The sequence below is a fragment of the Sarcophilus harrisii genome, chromosome 4 (assembly GCF_902635505.1).
Source record: "Sarcophilus harrisii chromosome 4, mSarHar1.11, whole genome shotgun sequence".
Taxonomy (NCBI): Eukaryota; Metazoa; Chordata; class Mammalia; order Dasyuromorphia; family Dasyuridae; genus Sarcophilus; species Sarcophilus harrisii.
In genome coordinates this window covers 54,616,537-54,632,184 of record NC_045429.1, presented here as the reverse complement: position 1 = coordinate 54,632,184, position 15,648 = coordinate 54,616,537, and the positions used below count along the sequence as shown (strand labels likewise).

The 15,648-nt window shown below is 40.1% G+C and overlaps 1 protein-coding gene across 4 annotated transcripts in view; it reads left to right on the top strand.

The window, feature by feature from the left end:
- ILDR2 (immunoglobulin like domain containing receptor 2) overlaps window positions 1–10,249 on the top strand; it is an 83,106-nt gene extending 72,857 nt beyond the window's left edge. For 2 of the 4 annotated variants that reach the window (XM_031936824.1, XM_031936822.1), the window contains 4 exons: window positions 2,522–2,635; window positions 5,479–5,695; window positions 7,442–8,129; window positions 9,159–10,249. In XM_031936824.1, coding sequence (XP_031792684.1) covers window positions 2,522–2,635; window positions 5,479–5,695; window positions 7,442–8,129; window positions 9,159–9,194 — 1,055 coding nt within the window. In that variant the 3' untranslated portion in view covers window positions 9,195–10,249. Of the gene's footprint in view, window positions 1–2,521; window positions 2,636–5,478; window positions 5,696–7,441; window positions 8,514–9,158 lie in introns of those variants that run through there. The other 2 variants (XM_031936821.1, XM_031936823.1) reach the window with 2 other exon arrangements.
- The last annotated feature ends 5,399 nt before the right edge of the window (window positions 10,250–15,648 follow it).

Sequence of the window (15,648 nt, the reverse complement as noted above, 5' to 3'; positions counted from 1 at the left end):
CAGATAGAGATCAGGACATCTGGAGATGGTCCTGGATGCAATGGGAGACCTAAGGGTTTTAAAGCTAAGGTCTTTAACCAGGTCTGTTTGATTAAGGCCACACCCATTCAGTGATTAAGGGTAGGTAGTAATTGAAGCAAAGAATGATCTAGAGAGAAAAAAAATCTGAATAAAGAAATCAATAAATTGGGGAAAGAAGGACCATCCGGATTTCTGATCAAAACAGAAATGATTATTATTTATATTCACGCTGAATCAATTAGGACCCAAATAATGACCAAGTGGGGATTGGTCTGGGATCTATAAGCCAATCAGCTAGAGCCAGAGTGATCCTAAAAAATGATTTCCCTTTTCACTGTGATTCTATGCTTCTTCTGTAAGATCTAATAAAAACTAGCCACTTTAACCAGTCACCATTATTTAAAACACTATTAAAATGATATTAATTCATTCACTAAACATTTGTTGAGCATCTGTTATGTTCAGGGCATTGTGTTAAATGCTTTATGGGATAACAGACATGATTTTACCACAATCTCAGTCTTACAGATTGATAATTTAGCAAGTAGAGTAAGACATTTACACAAAGGGTAATACAAAATAGAATATGATTAAGTTCTATAAAATAAGTATGAACAAAATTCTACTGGAATTCACAGGAGAGGAAAATTGTTGCTAGCTGGAGTGATCAGGCAAGGTTCTTCATGGAAGAGGTAGCACTGGAACTCATCCTAATATATATATATATCTGTTATTTCTTGTATGTTTTGAATTACACAGAATTCAGATCTCATCTCACTCAACCTCTCAGCATTTTCATGAGCCCCATTGGGGATAAGTTGTAATTCTTCCCATTTTATAGATTTTAAAATTGAGATTCAGAGAAGCCATTATCTGCTCATAGTCACCCACTGACTCATTGGTAGAGCGGAAAATGGATGACTATTCTCCTGATCCCCAGCCCTGTGCTTTATCCAGTAGACCAAGCTGCCTCAGAAGAGACACAGCATTTTCGTAGGATAATTGCATTTTAATTGAACTGTCTGTACTACTCTGCAAACGCCTCTGCAGAGATGGGAGAGTGAGTGCTTGATAAATAAAACCATTATTACTAATAATTTCCTCCATGTAAGGATTTTAGAGTTAACCTCCAAGAAAAGGTGCCCCCAAAATGTGTTCTGAGAATCATTAAATTTTTTTAAAGCAATCCTACAATTTGAAATGAATGTGCAAGAGATGCCCAGCTTGTTCTCATATAATCAGTGCACCTGCAAATGTGTGTGTGGGTGTCTTTCACTGTCTTTAGTGCTGGTTCTGTGATTAGCGTACTGCAAAATGTAAAATTCTCATCTGTGATGTAAATAGAGCTTTGCTCACAATCAGGGCAAGATGACCTACCTCCTCATAGATTTTAGAAAATTAGACCAGAGAATAGAAAGTAGGCTTTTCTCTAGAAGCACATACAATGCTCTTCATTACTATTTGTCTGTCTTTGTGAATCAGTTTCATTAAGAGTCAGATCTTAACTTTCTGAAGTCCTTTCCAGCTCTGGTTTGCTGAGTTTAGGATCCCATGAATATGAGTGCTATCTTGAAGTATTAGAAGGGCATTTATTTAGAAGGTGGGTAGACTTATTCTGTTAGATCCAAGGGGCAGCGGTATAATATGGACAGAAGTTGGCAAGAGCAAGATTTAGGATTGATGTCAGGAAAACCTTCCGTAACACTGAGTCCTCCAGATGAGGGATATGGACAATTCATCATCCCTGGAGGTTTTTGAATAAAGCTGGATATTCACTTGTCATCTCTATTGTCATGAGGAAGAGAAGTTCCAGAGATGGGCTGTTCTAAATCATTACAATGGCTCATTATCAGTGTTAAATCCTGTATTCAGTGAAGAGGTAGGCAACTCATGGCTCTTGCCTTGTTGATGCTCAGTCAATCCAACTATAAAAGATTCTTTTCATAAATGGAGAATCATAAGCTCATTTGTTCAAGATCATAGAGTGGTAGTAGACTCTTATCTGGAGATTTTTAAACAGAGGCTGGGTGGTCACTTGGACAGAGATGTTATGTACCCAGTCTCTCGTAATTCTAGTGCCTTCCCTCTGTATATTTTCCCCATTATTGTTTGCTTTATATATAGCATGTTACCTTACTCATTAGACTCCTTGAGAACAGAATTGACTTTCACCTTTCTTTGTGTCCTCAGTGCTTAGCATAGGGCTCTGTACATGGCAGGTGCTTAATAAATGTTTACTGATTGATTGATTAGAAGAGATTCTCAATCAAGATATTAAGTGGTGTGAATGGCCTTTGAGATTGCTTCTTACTTATTTATTTTTATTTATATTTGTATTCTCTCCCCCTTCCTTTTCTTCCCTTTAAACAAGCTCCTTGAGGACAGGGATTGTCCTTCATTTCTATCTTTGTACTGCCAGCACCTAGCACTGTATCTTGCACGTAAATATTTGTTAAGTGGAATCCAATTGTATTCTTCCATCCTGTTCTTCTCTTGGCAGTTCGCAAAGGTTACCGGATCCAAACTGACAAAGAACGGGACTCCATGAAGGTGCTGTATTATGTTGAGAAGGAATTGGCTCAGTTTGATCCGGCCAGAAGGATGAGAGAAAGATGTGAGTAATAAATCTGTGATTCGTTCCATGCTGGTAGCTCTGAGAGGTAGCCTACTGGCTAGTCCCACGGTGCACAAGGGTTTGCTGAGGTAAGAACTGTCAGGGAGCCATGGCCTTGAAAAAATTCACCTTGAGTGAACCCAGGGAAAGAGCCTCTGATTTGGTGGATAAAGGAATCTCTTGTTATTACATGATGCCATTATCATCACTGGGGGCTATCAAAACACTTGAAAGACAGAAAAAAAAATTTGTCAAAAAAAAACCCACCCCACCCTTTAAAATGTTTTTTAAAAAGCTCCTGAAAATGTAGAGACTAAATTCTGCAGTTCACTGACTCAAAAGACCTTGACATTGGAATTCTGTAGACCTGGCAGCAGTTTTCTCTGTAGGAAGTATTTGAGAGAAAACCACCTTATGAATCTGGCAGTCAGGGGCCTCCATCATCCTAAGCAGCCAAGTAATGGAAGGCTTGAGGGGCAGAAAGAAAGAGAAAGAGCTGTCTCTCTTGTTGGAAGGACTTGTTAATTAAAGAGTCTCTTGGTGGCAGGGCCCCAGCCATGAGCTCATTCACAGACCTGAAGCCTATATAGCTGATGGAGATGATTCTTTGGGATAAATCTTTAGTCACCACATATCATTAGTGTCTGCATGTAGCAGGTCTGACATGTGAGGGCTAGTTATGGAAGGCCTGTTGGAGTTGACTATGAGGCTCTCTTTCCTCTTCCCTTCCCTGCCTTGATAGCAGGAATCTGTCATAATTAGGGGGTTCTGTTCAGATCAGGAGGAGCCCACACCCTGGACTAGCTCTCCAGTCTAAAACTATCCTGTCTGAGGAGCATTCACTGCTGTATCCTCCCACCGTACCTACTATAAAAAGATCATCTCCAGATTGTAATGTCAGAAATGCAGATGTCACTGCATTTGATGGGCTCATCAAATGAGCTGTGTTGTATGAGCTGTGATGATGGGTCTGCATTAGGGCACAAGGAAAGGCCTGGGTGAAGGAGAAAGGCTAGGGAAGGGGTGGTTGCTGAAGGAGAAAGAGGATCAGATGCTGACAAAATCAGATGCTGTAGTCAGTCAGCCAACAGAAATTTGCTAATTTATTTATTAAATACCTTTGTGCTAGGCGCTGGACTAAATCCTGGGAATACAGGCTCAGAGATGAACCATGGCTCTGGCAACTGGGCGACCAGCCTAGCTAAATCTAAAGAGTTTTGTCACTAGATATTACAGATCATCATCATCATAATTATTGTTGTTATTATTATTATACCATTATACCATATATTATACCATATATACCAATATACCAATTATACCATTATTATTATACCATTATACCATATTATACCATTATACCATATTATACCATACCTATTATACCATTATACCATATACCAGCTCTTGCTAAGACACAGAAAGGCTACAGTCTTTCTGGGTAGCATAACTACACCAAGGAAATGGTTCCTTTATAAAAGTAAAGACTAGAGGAGAGAATAAGGCTGACTACTTTGCACAGCCCTGCTTTACTCAAACTTAGCTCCCATGCAAGTCAAGACATGATACCTGCGATGCCTTTGGTTCTCCACAAGAACAAAGTATGAACAACACATAAGAAACGAGAGCTAGACATTTTACGGCTTAGGGCTACCTTCCGAAGGTGCGCTAGGCTCACCTTTCTCATACATCATCTCCTTTTTCAAATGTTTCCTTTTCCATGTTTGACCCTAATGAACAAGAGCAGCAGAGCCCAAAGGCTGCTGGGTGAAAGACAAGTAAAAAAGGGCAAGAGAAAGAAAAACCAAAAGCCTCCATTGTCCATCCTGATTCTTATTAGGAATTGGAAATATTTAGGATTAGTTCCAGTTTGTGTAGATTTGGCACATGGCTTATTCCAATGATTTTTTTTTTTCTGAGGCAATTGGGGTTAAGTGACTTCAGGGCTGGTGCTATTCCAATGATTTTTTTTTTAAATGAATGTCCAACTTTAGTTCAGTATAGTTTAGATTTAAGCAAACTAATATGGTTCATTCCAGTCTCCAGGTTCAGACCCTGTCTACGGTCCTTCTGTAGGCAGTCTCAGGGTCTGTTTTGGGGCTGGAGGGAGAGGGCCTTCCCCCAATCCCTAGAGACCTCCTGTACTTGCTGCTGAGAATAATTTGGGCTGGTGACTATCAGATTCATCAGGCAGTTTGGGGTTTTTACCTCTATAAGGGAAAAGGTCTACCTCAAAGGGAAAACTGTGCTAAAGGAGGATTCCCACATAGGGAAATTCCTTTTCCCAAAGCAGGTCAGCCCCTTCTCTGCAATTTACAGTCTTAGGAACTTACTCAGAGCCCAGGCAGATAAGTTACTTTCCCAGGATCACACGATGAATTTGTGTCAGAAGCAGGATTTGCATCCTTCTGGTTCAGGAGGCAAGGAAGCCAGCTTGCTATCCATCACTGCTTCTCCTGGATATGTCTCATGAGATAGAATACTTTCTAGTTACTGAGAGAGGCTGAGAAACAAGATAGACATTGGTTTCTTGTCTCCCTGTATGTCTGCTTCTTACCCTGAATCCTTTATATTCTGTTAGTCTTGTTCATCAGTGTTGAAAAATATCAAGTATTCTCCTACCAAAGAGCAAGGCACAGAGAGGAAACATCATTTTTCTGAGCAGACGTGCCTTAAATTGCAAGCAATTCCTGGTATTTCAGCGTAACCCGAAGGAGCTTTAGTCAGTAACCCACCCTGAATTAGAGAATGAAGAGGGCCCTCAGAGAATTGTTCTCAATGCCTTTGGCTTTGAGGGATCACAGAATAATATTGTGTTGGGATGTGTTTTTCCCCCCTTCCAGATAATAACACCATTTCTGAACTCAGCTCCCTGCATGAAGAAAATGGAAATTTCTGTCAATCTTACCGCCAGATGCGGAGGAAGCCTCTCCCTTCTTTGGGGAACATGGAGAGTGATGCAGACTATTGGACAGGTGTAATGGGAAACAGTGGTGGGTCAGGACATGGGCCCTCATCTTCCAATTATAACAAAGAGGATCGAGACAGCTTCAGGCACAGGTATAGAAATTTTGTTTAAAAGGAAAATGGAATTTAGGCAAAGGGGAGGGATAAATAGACATGGTACAAAGCCTAAGGAAAGCTGGACCTGCTGATTGCCATTCATCGTTTTCCCATTCTATGTTAATTTGATTGAGCTTTACTTTCCCTCCTGAGATCTTTTTGCATCATTTTCTTTTGGTAAACCATTAGATTTCCAATGACATAATGGAAAGTCATGAGAACAAAGTTCAAGTCTCAATTATCCTACATACTATCTATAAACATGAGCAGATTTCCACCTTAAAAGCTATGACATTTCAAGATCACATAGAAAAATGATTCTTCTATCCTTAAATATCTCAAACTACTCTGATCTTCCCAATGCCTCCTATTATTTTCTTTTAGTATAGTTATTTATGTGCAAAATCCTCATCCCCCACTCAGTTGTAACCTCCTTGAGAACAAGTATATTGTTTTATTTTCATCTTTTTAGCCTCATCACTTAGCTCACTGCCATGTGTGCAGTCAGAATTGAATAAATACTTGTTGAATTCTTGGCGTTCTATAATTCTTTGATGAATATAACAAGTAATTTTTGGGTTTCTCCATTCCATAGATAAGTTTAAACAAGGAAACATTTAAAAATGCTGTTTGCAAGAATTACTTTGTTAGACTAGAGTCAAAACATTAATCACTTCCCGTTTTTTTCTTTGAACTATGTCATACATCCTTTTTTAAATAATTAAAATTTTAAAAAAAATTTTCATTTTCAAAATACATACATGGATAATTTTCAACATTCACCCTTTGTAATTTTTTCTAATTTTCCCCCTCACTTCTTCCCCTAGATGGCAAGTGATCCAATATATGTTAAACATATACAATTCTTCTATTCATATTTTCTTACTTTTTTTTTCTTGAGGCAATTGGGGTTAAGTGACTTGCCCAGAGTCACACAGCCAGGACGTATTAAGTGTGTGAGACCAAATTTGAACTCAGGTCCGCCTGACTTTAGGACTGGTGCTCTATCCACTGCACCACCTAGCTGCCCCTCCTATACATATTTTCACAAATATGCTGTACAAGAAGAATCAGATCAAAAAGGGGGAAAAAAAACGAGAAAGAAAACAAAATTCAAGCAAACAACAAAAAGAGTGAAAATACTATGTTGTGGCCCACATTCAGTTCCACCTAACTCTGTCTGGGTGCAGATGGCTGTCTTCAACATAAGACCAGAGGAGCTTACGCCTTAATCCTTGTGAACCCTCATACCTATGTTTTCTCATCCATCTCATTTATTTTGCCACATAGCCTCTAAAAGTACATTATACTGCATAGTAACACCTTCTCTGCTCTTGCTGTCTTACTGTAAGAGAAGAGCGGCATATATTTCCATCCTTGGCTAATTGAATTTTGCAAAGGAACTCTGTTCAATTCACTTTTTCCAAAGCCCTCTTTTCTCTATCCCCTGGGGAAGAAAGGAAGAAATATTGCCCAGTAGCTGCTGGAGTAGTAACTAGGTATATGATTGCAAGAGAATCTCGAAACCCTAATCTGGTATTATTATTGCTGTTATCACTATGGATGTGAGATGTAACATACATCCCGGCCATGAGGATAGGTCCCAAGATTAGGGGGAAACCCTGGCAGGTCTCAGGACTTGCTCCTCCTATTCCGGGCCAGCTGTAATATCTCGCACACAGTAGGTGCTCAGTGGACCTTTGTTGGTTGGCTAAGGTTGACCGTTGGCTTCTTGGTTTGCAGCCAGCAGCGGTCCAAGTCGGAGATGTTGTCGCGGAAGAATTTTGCCATGGGGATGCCAGCTGTGTCCATGGACGAGCTGGCCGCCTTTGCGGACTCCTACGGCCAGCGCTCCCACCGAGGCGAGGGCAACAGCCAAGAGCCTCGCGGCGGGAGCCGCTTTGAGAGATCCGAGTCCCGGGCCCACGGCGGCCTCTATCACGACGGCTCCTTAGAGGAGTATTACAGCAAAAGGAGCCGCAGCCGCGAGCCCCTGACGGACTCCGACAGGGGCTGGTCCTACAGCCCCCCGCGCAGACGGGCCAACGAGGACAAACACCTCCCGCGGCTGGTGAGCCGGACCCCGGGAGTTGGCCAGAAGTACGACCACACCTACTTGAGCAGCGTGCTGGAGAGGAAGTCCCGGGGCGAGGGCAGCAGCGGCGGCGGGAGCCTCGAGACCCCGTCCAAGCTGAGCTCCCAGCCGCTGCAGCGGAGCGGGAGCTATTACGCCTGGTCGCCGCCGACCTCCTACAAAGCGGGGGCTGGACAGCAGCCGCCCTCGCAGCCCGACGAAGAGGACGATTTGGAAGATACCTTACCGCCCTACAGTGAACTGGAGCTGACCCGAGGGCCCTCCTACAGGGGCCGGGATTCCTTGTACCATAGCAACTCGGAAAAGAAGAGGAAAAAGGAGCTCCCCAAGAAAACTGTGAGACCGTGTCTGGTGGTCCTGATCCAAGTGGGATGAGAAGGGGACCGTCAGGCAGGGGACATTATGGCTGGCGGGCAGAGTCTGGCACAAAGCCTGTAGTGGAATAGAAAGAGCTTTGTAGGGGTTGGGTTCTGGGATTAAAGCGTACAAGTCATCGAAGTCTGGGGGAACTGGGGAAGGGACTGTCCTATTTTATTTTATTTATTTGCTATATTGTTATTTTTTGCTGAGACAATTGGGGTTAAGTGACTTGCCCAGGGTCACACAGCTAGGACGTGTTAAGTTTTATATATAGGGGGGAATCTAGTCCTTCTCTCAGTCAGTAAACATTTATTTTGTTGTTGTTAGTCGTTTCAGTCATGTCCAAATCTTCATGAACCCTTTGGGGTTTTTTGGCTTGCCTTTTTTTCTCTAATTCATTTTACAGATGAGGAAACTGAGGCAAAGAGGGTTATATGACTTGCTCAGGGTCACACAGGTAGTAAGTGTCTGAGGCCAGATTTGAATAATGGGAAATTCGTCTTTCTGACTTCAGGCCTAGCACTCTATCCATTTCTCTATCTACCAGCCCTAAATATTTATTAAGCATCCACTATGTGCCATGTACCTACTATGTGCTAAAAGTTGGGAATACTAAGGTCAAAACCAGACTATATTCTCAAGGTACTCACACTCTAATTGGGGTGTCAACATATAAGCAATTATCTGCAAACAAGCTGCATGCAGAATAAACTAGAAATAATCAACAGCAGGAAGAGATCAAAATTAAAGGGAATTGGAAAGGCATCTCATAGAAGGTGAGATTTTAGCTGGGGCTCGATAAGCCAGGAGATGGAGTTGAGGAGAGAGAGAGCATTCCAAAATGTGGGGGCAGCCTGATAAAATAAGCAGAATACAGAGATGGAGTGTCTTGTTTGGGGAATAGTCTTTTCCCAAATAACCTGTTTTGTAAGTTTTATTTAAAGATTCATTAACTTTTAATCCCTCTGTAGCCTAACTTTTCCCTCTCTTAATTTCTCTCCCCAGAATGACTTTCCAACCAGGATGTCTCTTGTGGTCTGATACTTGTTTTCAAGGCATCTCTTTTGATGACTAGAAACGAGGAGGTGACTACAGGGACAAGAATCTGACCCAAGAGCCAGCAGGCCATCAGAGATGGAAGACGTGACAGTTACCAACTTTGTCTTGAGGAAACTCATTCCAAACCATAATGTCCATTGAATAAGCTCTTCAAGAAACGGATCAGAAAAACAGCAAAGATTGGGATTATTCCCATGTTTTTGACCTTAAGTGTTTCACAAAATTTGTGCTCTATTTCATGGAACCAGAACCAAAATGCTATTTTCTACTATGAAAGAAAGCTAGCTCTTGACCTCTTAGCACCTGATATTGCCTCTGTCTGTGGTACACTTTCCACGTCTTGGACACCCTCCTTAGAATCCCTTTTGACTCATTTGGATGAGAACAAGAAAGGCGATTCTTAACCTTAAGGGGAGGTCTGCTGCTAGCATTTGAACATGGCCCTAAAGCAAAAAAAAAAAAAAAAAAAAAAAAAAAAAAAAAGTACCCCTGTTCTTGTGACCATCTCTGTACTATTCATTTACTGTAAGGACAAAATCTTAAGGCCTTTGGAGATTGCTTAATGAATTTGCTGAAAGTCTTAGTAATGTTGTTGTGCTGGACAATGAGACTTCAGTTTGCTCTTCCAACTGATGATTCTTTAGTAGCAAAAAAAGGAGGGTAACTCCTTTCTGAAAAACTTTATAAGTTTGAGACATAGGGCAGTGGTGGTCAAAGAGCTGGCTTCCAAAGCCGAGAAGAACGGGATTCAAGCCTCCTACACAACTGACTCTGTAACTCTGAGCAAGTCTCTTAGCTTCTCAGCATTCCAGTAAGCTCGCTGAGCCCATATATTACAGAAAAAATAATGACCTGCATTGTAGGAGGAGTCTCTTCACCTTCATACCAGTGAAAGAATAAGTTCAGGATCTATCCCTTTGGGACATATGTGACCCAAAGATGTGATTTAACAATACGAACCGTGTTTTTTTTGTCTATGCTGCTCACTTGAACATGTAAGTCACCTTGACTTGAGCTAATAAAGGGCTTTCACCCCCTCTTCCCTTAGCTTGGTAGCATAAACTTAGAGAAGTACACTACCAGCAGTGAGAGGATTTTGGTGTCCTTGGGAACCTTGAGATAACTTTTTTGGAAATACATAAGTGAAAGAGGAGAAGAAAGGGAAGGGGAGGAGGAAGAGATGACAAAGCAAACAAGAGAATGAGAAAGAAGCTGGGGGAAATATATATGTAGCAGTTGAGCATGTTTACCATGTCCCCACAAAAATAATAGAATCATTGATTTTTTTTTTGGTACCTTCTTGACCATGAATTCTTTTTACCATCTCATATCTGCTAACTCTAAGTCAGCATTGGATGGTGAAGAATAATTTTTGTAGGGTAAGCAATCTGATAATCTGAATAAGCAACGCTTTAATGCTCTGTGATTAGTGGGTACTTGGTAAATATTGCTTTCTTAGCAAGAGGGGATCTCTTCCTTCCATCCCTGAATGATTAAGTCTGCATAAGACTCACTGAGCGTTCCTTTTTTATTTCTCTGACCAGGATCCTACTTGTATGGCAGTAATAAAAGCTATTAGTTGTTCTCTATGGAAATTGATCCTAACATACGAATCTGAGGTTCTACCAGCCACCTTCCTGCTCACTCTTCCATCCTTCCTGGATGATGGGCTGGCCTCCATATAACCTGAGCCATGTGATTTTGAGAAAGATTCTCAGTTGAGGCATGAGAAGGCAGCTAAAATTTCCTAGTCCATACAGGAGAATCTTTTATCTGGTTGCCTACTTCTATAATCATATATCCCATGCCTTTTATTATTATTATTATTTTTTAGCTCTGGGTATCGTATAACTGCCATTCAGTTGGAAAAAGTATTTGAATGATTGTTCAAATAAACCATCAACCCTGCCACATTGGTAGTTTGGTCCATGTTTAGGCTGGAATTTCTTGGAAGGGGCAATCCTACTTGACCTTAAAATCCTTTCCTACTACCCCTACCCCCATAAGGAATCTCATTTATAAATTCAGGAGCTGTGGGTCCTGATTCTGCTGGATCCCTTCAGAAACTCTTTGGGCTTCTGCAGAGGTACCTGATCCAATTGAGATAATTGTTCTCAAGACTGAGGACAATGTTCCATTGGTCTCCAAAGTATTTTAATAACATTTCTTAAAATTGGGTGTTGCAGGCATTGAAACATAACCAGGTCCATTTTGGAGAGGTAGGAAAATACGCCCTGCACACCGCATATTATAGGAGAAGTAAGGATTTATTTCACTCAGATTTGGACGGTATCCCTTAGCAAGGTTGGCTTCCCAAAGGACCACAATATTACCCTAACCCTCACAGTGGAATAGGGCAGGATGCTTACAACACCTCCAAGTTCTGCCATTCCTGAGAGATGGATGGACTTCTTCAATAACAAGATCAAATCATAATGCTGGTGCTTGCCTACTCTTCTTCATCAGAGTCTGACTCGTTCTCATTGTTGACCTTTGATCTTTATTCAGATGAAAAAGATGAAGTACCATTTCTCTGTCGTCTTCTCTGTAGTTTTAATTCCTAGACAACCCCAGCTTTATATTCTAGCTTGCCTGGGCCCTGATACAGATGAAATTTGGGAGCTACAGTGGCTATAATCTCTTTAAACTGAGCCCTATGTCAGGCTTCACACAAATCAGAGAAATATAGCACTAGCTACAGAGACCAAAAAAAATATTGTTTTTATTAGCAGATGGTATGTATGATTCTTATAAAGATTTAAGGAGCAAGGGGAAGAAAACTATTATAACTGGAAACCTTTATTTCAAAAGACTGTAAACTACATATAAACAATAAAAAGATAATAAACTGATAACTCAAGCCTTTTTGAACACATACTATGCATGGGTCAGGCATTGTGTTACCCCCAGGGATAAAAATACAAAGAATGAAACAATCTTGACTTTAAGGGGGAAAAAAGACATTCTAATAACAAGATAAACCTCAGGTTTATGAAATAACCTGGGGAAGAAAGACTGGAACCTTATTTATAGAGACATGATAACCATCCAAACTTTCCAATAACTAATATGGGAAAATGTTTTTTCTTGAGTACACAGGCTCCTGACTTAATAGGACAGGTTTCACTGACTGATGAGAATAAATAAAGCCAACATTAGCCATTCAATATTAAATATACCTGACTCCTCTTTGACCCTTCCCACATCTCTGACATCATTATTTTCAAGCACCCAGTGCCCTAGTGCAGCTTTGGTCTCTCCTAACTCAGAAAAGTTATTCTTTTCTGAATAATTCAGAATAATATATAATTCAGAATGATAATATCTCCAAGATATTAAAAACTGAATATGGCTCCCTGTCTAGGAATCTTTCCACTTAAACAAATGATTTCAAGAGAAATAGCTCAAACAAGTTAATTGCTAATTATAGAATCCCATCTATTAGTTATAGTGACTTTTTTCATATGGGGTTTCCAATGATCTCAAAAATCACCTAATGTATTTGCTGTAGCATAATCTGGTCAATCAATTAGGTATTCACTGAGTGCCTTCTGGCTGTCTAGCAATGATCTATAGAGAAATAGTATGTTTGCCTCCGCTCATAAGCAGCAAACAGTCCAGGTGAGTCAACAAGATACCCACCTATCAAATAATAAAATTTAAGATAATATATTAAATAACATAAGTAAGACCAGTTATGGATAAAAAATTTCCCAATAAGGTTATAAAGCATTAAAGAACTTAAAATAGTTTTAAGCTAAAATAGTCTTTAAAAATTCATCTGGGTGTGTGCTTCCTTTGCCCAGGTATGTCCTCCTTATAAACAAAAATAGTAGCACCTATTGAACAAAATCTGTATTTAGAAAATAGATAAATAGGGGATGATTATATACCAGAAGGATTTTCACTCTGAAAAAGAATAAACTGAAGTTTTGTGTAATGCAAAGCCACCTTTGATGTATGACATAAAATGCATGTAACTTTTTCAAAATGATGTAGTGAGACAAATATTAATTTGGGAGAAAGTCGATACTAGTTCTAGATTTTGTCACTAACTCTGTAACCTTGTAAAAAAAATCACTGAACATCTCTGGGTTTGAATTTCCTCATATAAAAAAATGAGGAGGATAAATTACAGGATCATTAAAATTTTTTCCATCTCTAACATTCTAGAGTTCTATGAATACAGGGATCGTATAAAGTGAAATACACCCACCCAGCAAGAATAAGATGTGTTATCATTATTTCCCTTGGTACATTGGCTGGGAATCCTATAACATTTCTTTAGATCTTTTATCTTTCCTGTTTAGGGACTTTACAAACTCCAGAAAGTTATCCCAATGTTTCTTAACCATTGGAGTGTATATGAACTATGTCCATTTGGTCCATAGCCTGGCATGTAAGCCATTGGAAAATACAAGGAAGTTCTCATTCCCTCATAGAAAGACATGGTCTTCATTGGAAAGGAATTTCAGGACTGGTCTGAGAGAAAATTGTGAAATCTCCAACTTCTTTTCTCTGTTTAATGTCATCTCGTTCTCTTTCTCTTTCCTAGAATTCTCTTTCTTATTCCCCTCTACCCCCAAACATTTCTTTTCATTTTTAATTCATTTTAAATTCATGAAAGGATTTAATGTCAATCGTTGATGCACTAGTATGAATTTGAGAGAGTTTGAATCGGGTGCAGAAAGTTGGACCCAGAGCCACTAACTAGATGATGACTTTGGCTAATCTGCATCTACAAAACATGGATGACAACTTTTGCTATACTTCCTTCATGGGTTGTGAGGAGATATTGGCTTTAAAAATAGTAAAATGTGGAACAGCTAGGTGGCACAGTGATTAGAGCACCCGCCTGAAATCAGGAGGACCTGAGTTCAAATCTGGTCTCAGACACTTAACATGTCCTAGCTGTGTGACCCTGGGCAAATCATTTGTTCCCAATTACCTCAGGAAAAAAAAAGGTAAAATGTTAAAACACAAAAAAATACTGATATCAATGGTCACTTCCCAGTATTTTTTATTTTTCAGTCTTTTTTCTAATTTTCTCCTCTATTAAAGGAGTTTCAGACAAATGGGGAAAGTTAAATAGAGCCTTCCCAGAATCCCTGAAATTACATTATATTGCTTGTGGGTGGCCCTTGAGGCTGTCACACTACAGGCTGTTCCAAAGCCTTTAGGAAGGCAGGTTCAGATTTTCCAGTGTTCAATCTTGGGTCCATTATAAGACTGGATTAGTAGGGAATTGTGAAAAATGCTGGTCACCAGATAGCCACTGAATCTTTCACCCAAAAGGTTTTCCTGGATCTTTACATGTCCTAAGGAGGGCTTAGCTTGTCACATTTTGGAGAAGGGACATAGACTTAGGCAGACAGGCCTATGATTCATGAGACTGAGCCTCCTCGAGTGAATCATGGCTCAATCAGTGAAGGATGAGGAGAGCTGAGTCTCTGCCTCAAGAAGTACCTGCATATCTCAGGGCCAAATATTATAGGCTCATGAGAGAGTTAGTGGCATTTTCCATGGACTTGGTGGTATCAATCTGTAGAAATTAGGGTAGAAATCTCAATTCTATCTGAAATGTCTACCTGCAACTCTGATGCTAATCTGCAAGCCAGATGCTGCACCTCATTGACAGAGGAAGTGGAATAGATATGTGGATAGATGGATGAATAGATAGATATATCTATAAATGGATAGATAGAAATATACATAGTTAACATACATACATGGATCACTACACAGATGGATACATATATACATAAATTGATGGAGAGAGGGGTAGAAGGAGGAAAAGAAAGAGAGGGAGAGAAAAAGAGAGGGTTAGGGTTAGGGTTAGGCATATGGTAAGTACTAAGTGCTAGGGATATAAATATAATCAAGCAAATCATTTCTTAGGGTAGAAATCTGAATTCTACCTGAAATGTCTACCTGCAACTCTGATGCTAATCTGCAAGCCAGATGCTGCACCTCATTAACAGAGGAAGTGGAATAGATATGTGGATAGATGGATGAATGGATAGATACATCTATAAATGGATGGATAGAAATATACATGGATAACATATATACATGGATCACTACACAGATGGATACATATATACATAAATTGATGGAGAGAAGGGTAGAAGGAGGAAAAGAAAGAGAGGAAGAGAAAGAGAGAGGGTTAGGGTTAGGGTTAGGCATATGGTAAGTACTAAGTGCTAGGGACATAAATATAATCAAGCAAATCATTTCTTGCCCTCTAGTAGCTTACATTCTAATGAGAAAATGCATAATTTATTTTTAATTCCTTGCGGGTGATATTCTGCCTTCTGAGGCTAGAGCTGAACCTCCTAGAGTTCTCTGCATATTGTGGAGAAGGATTGTTCTCTGCTTCATAGTCAAGCTGTGCTGAATTAATTATGCCCAGTGTTGGATTAGAGCCAGCCAGATG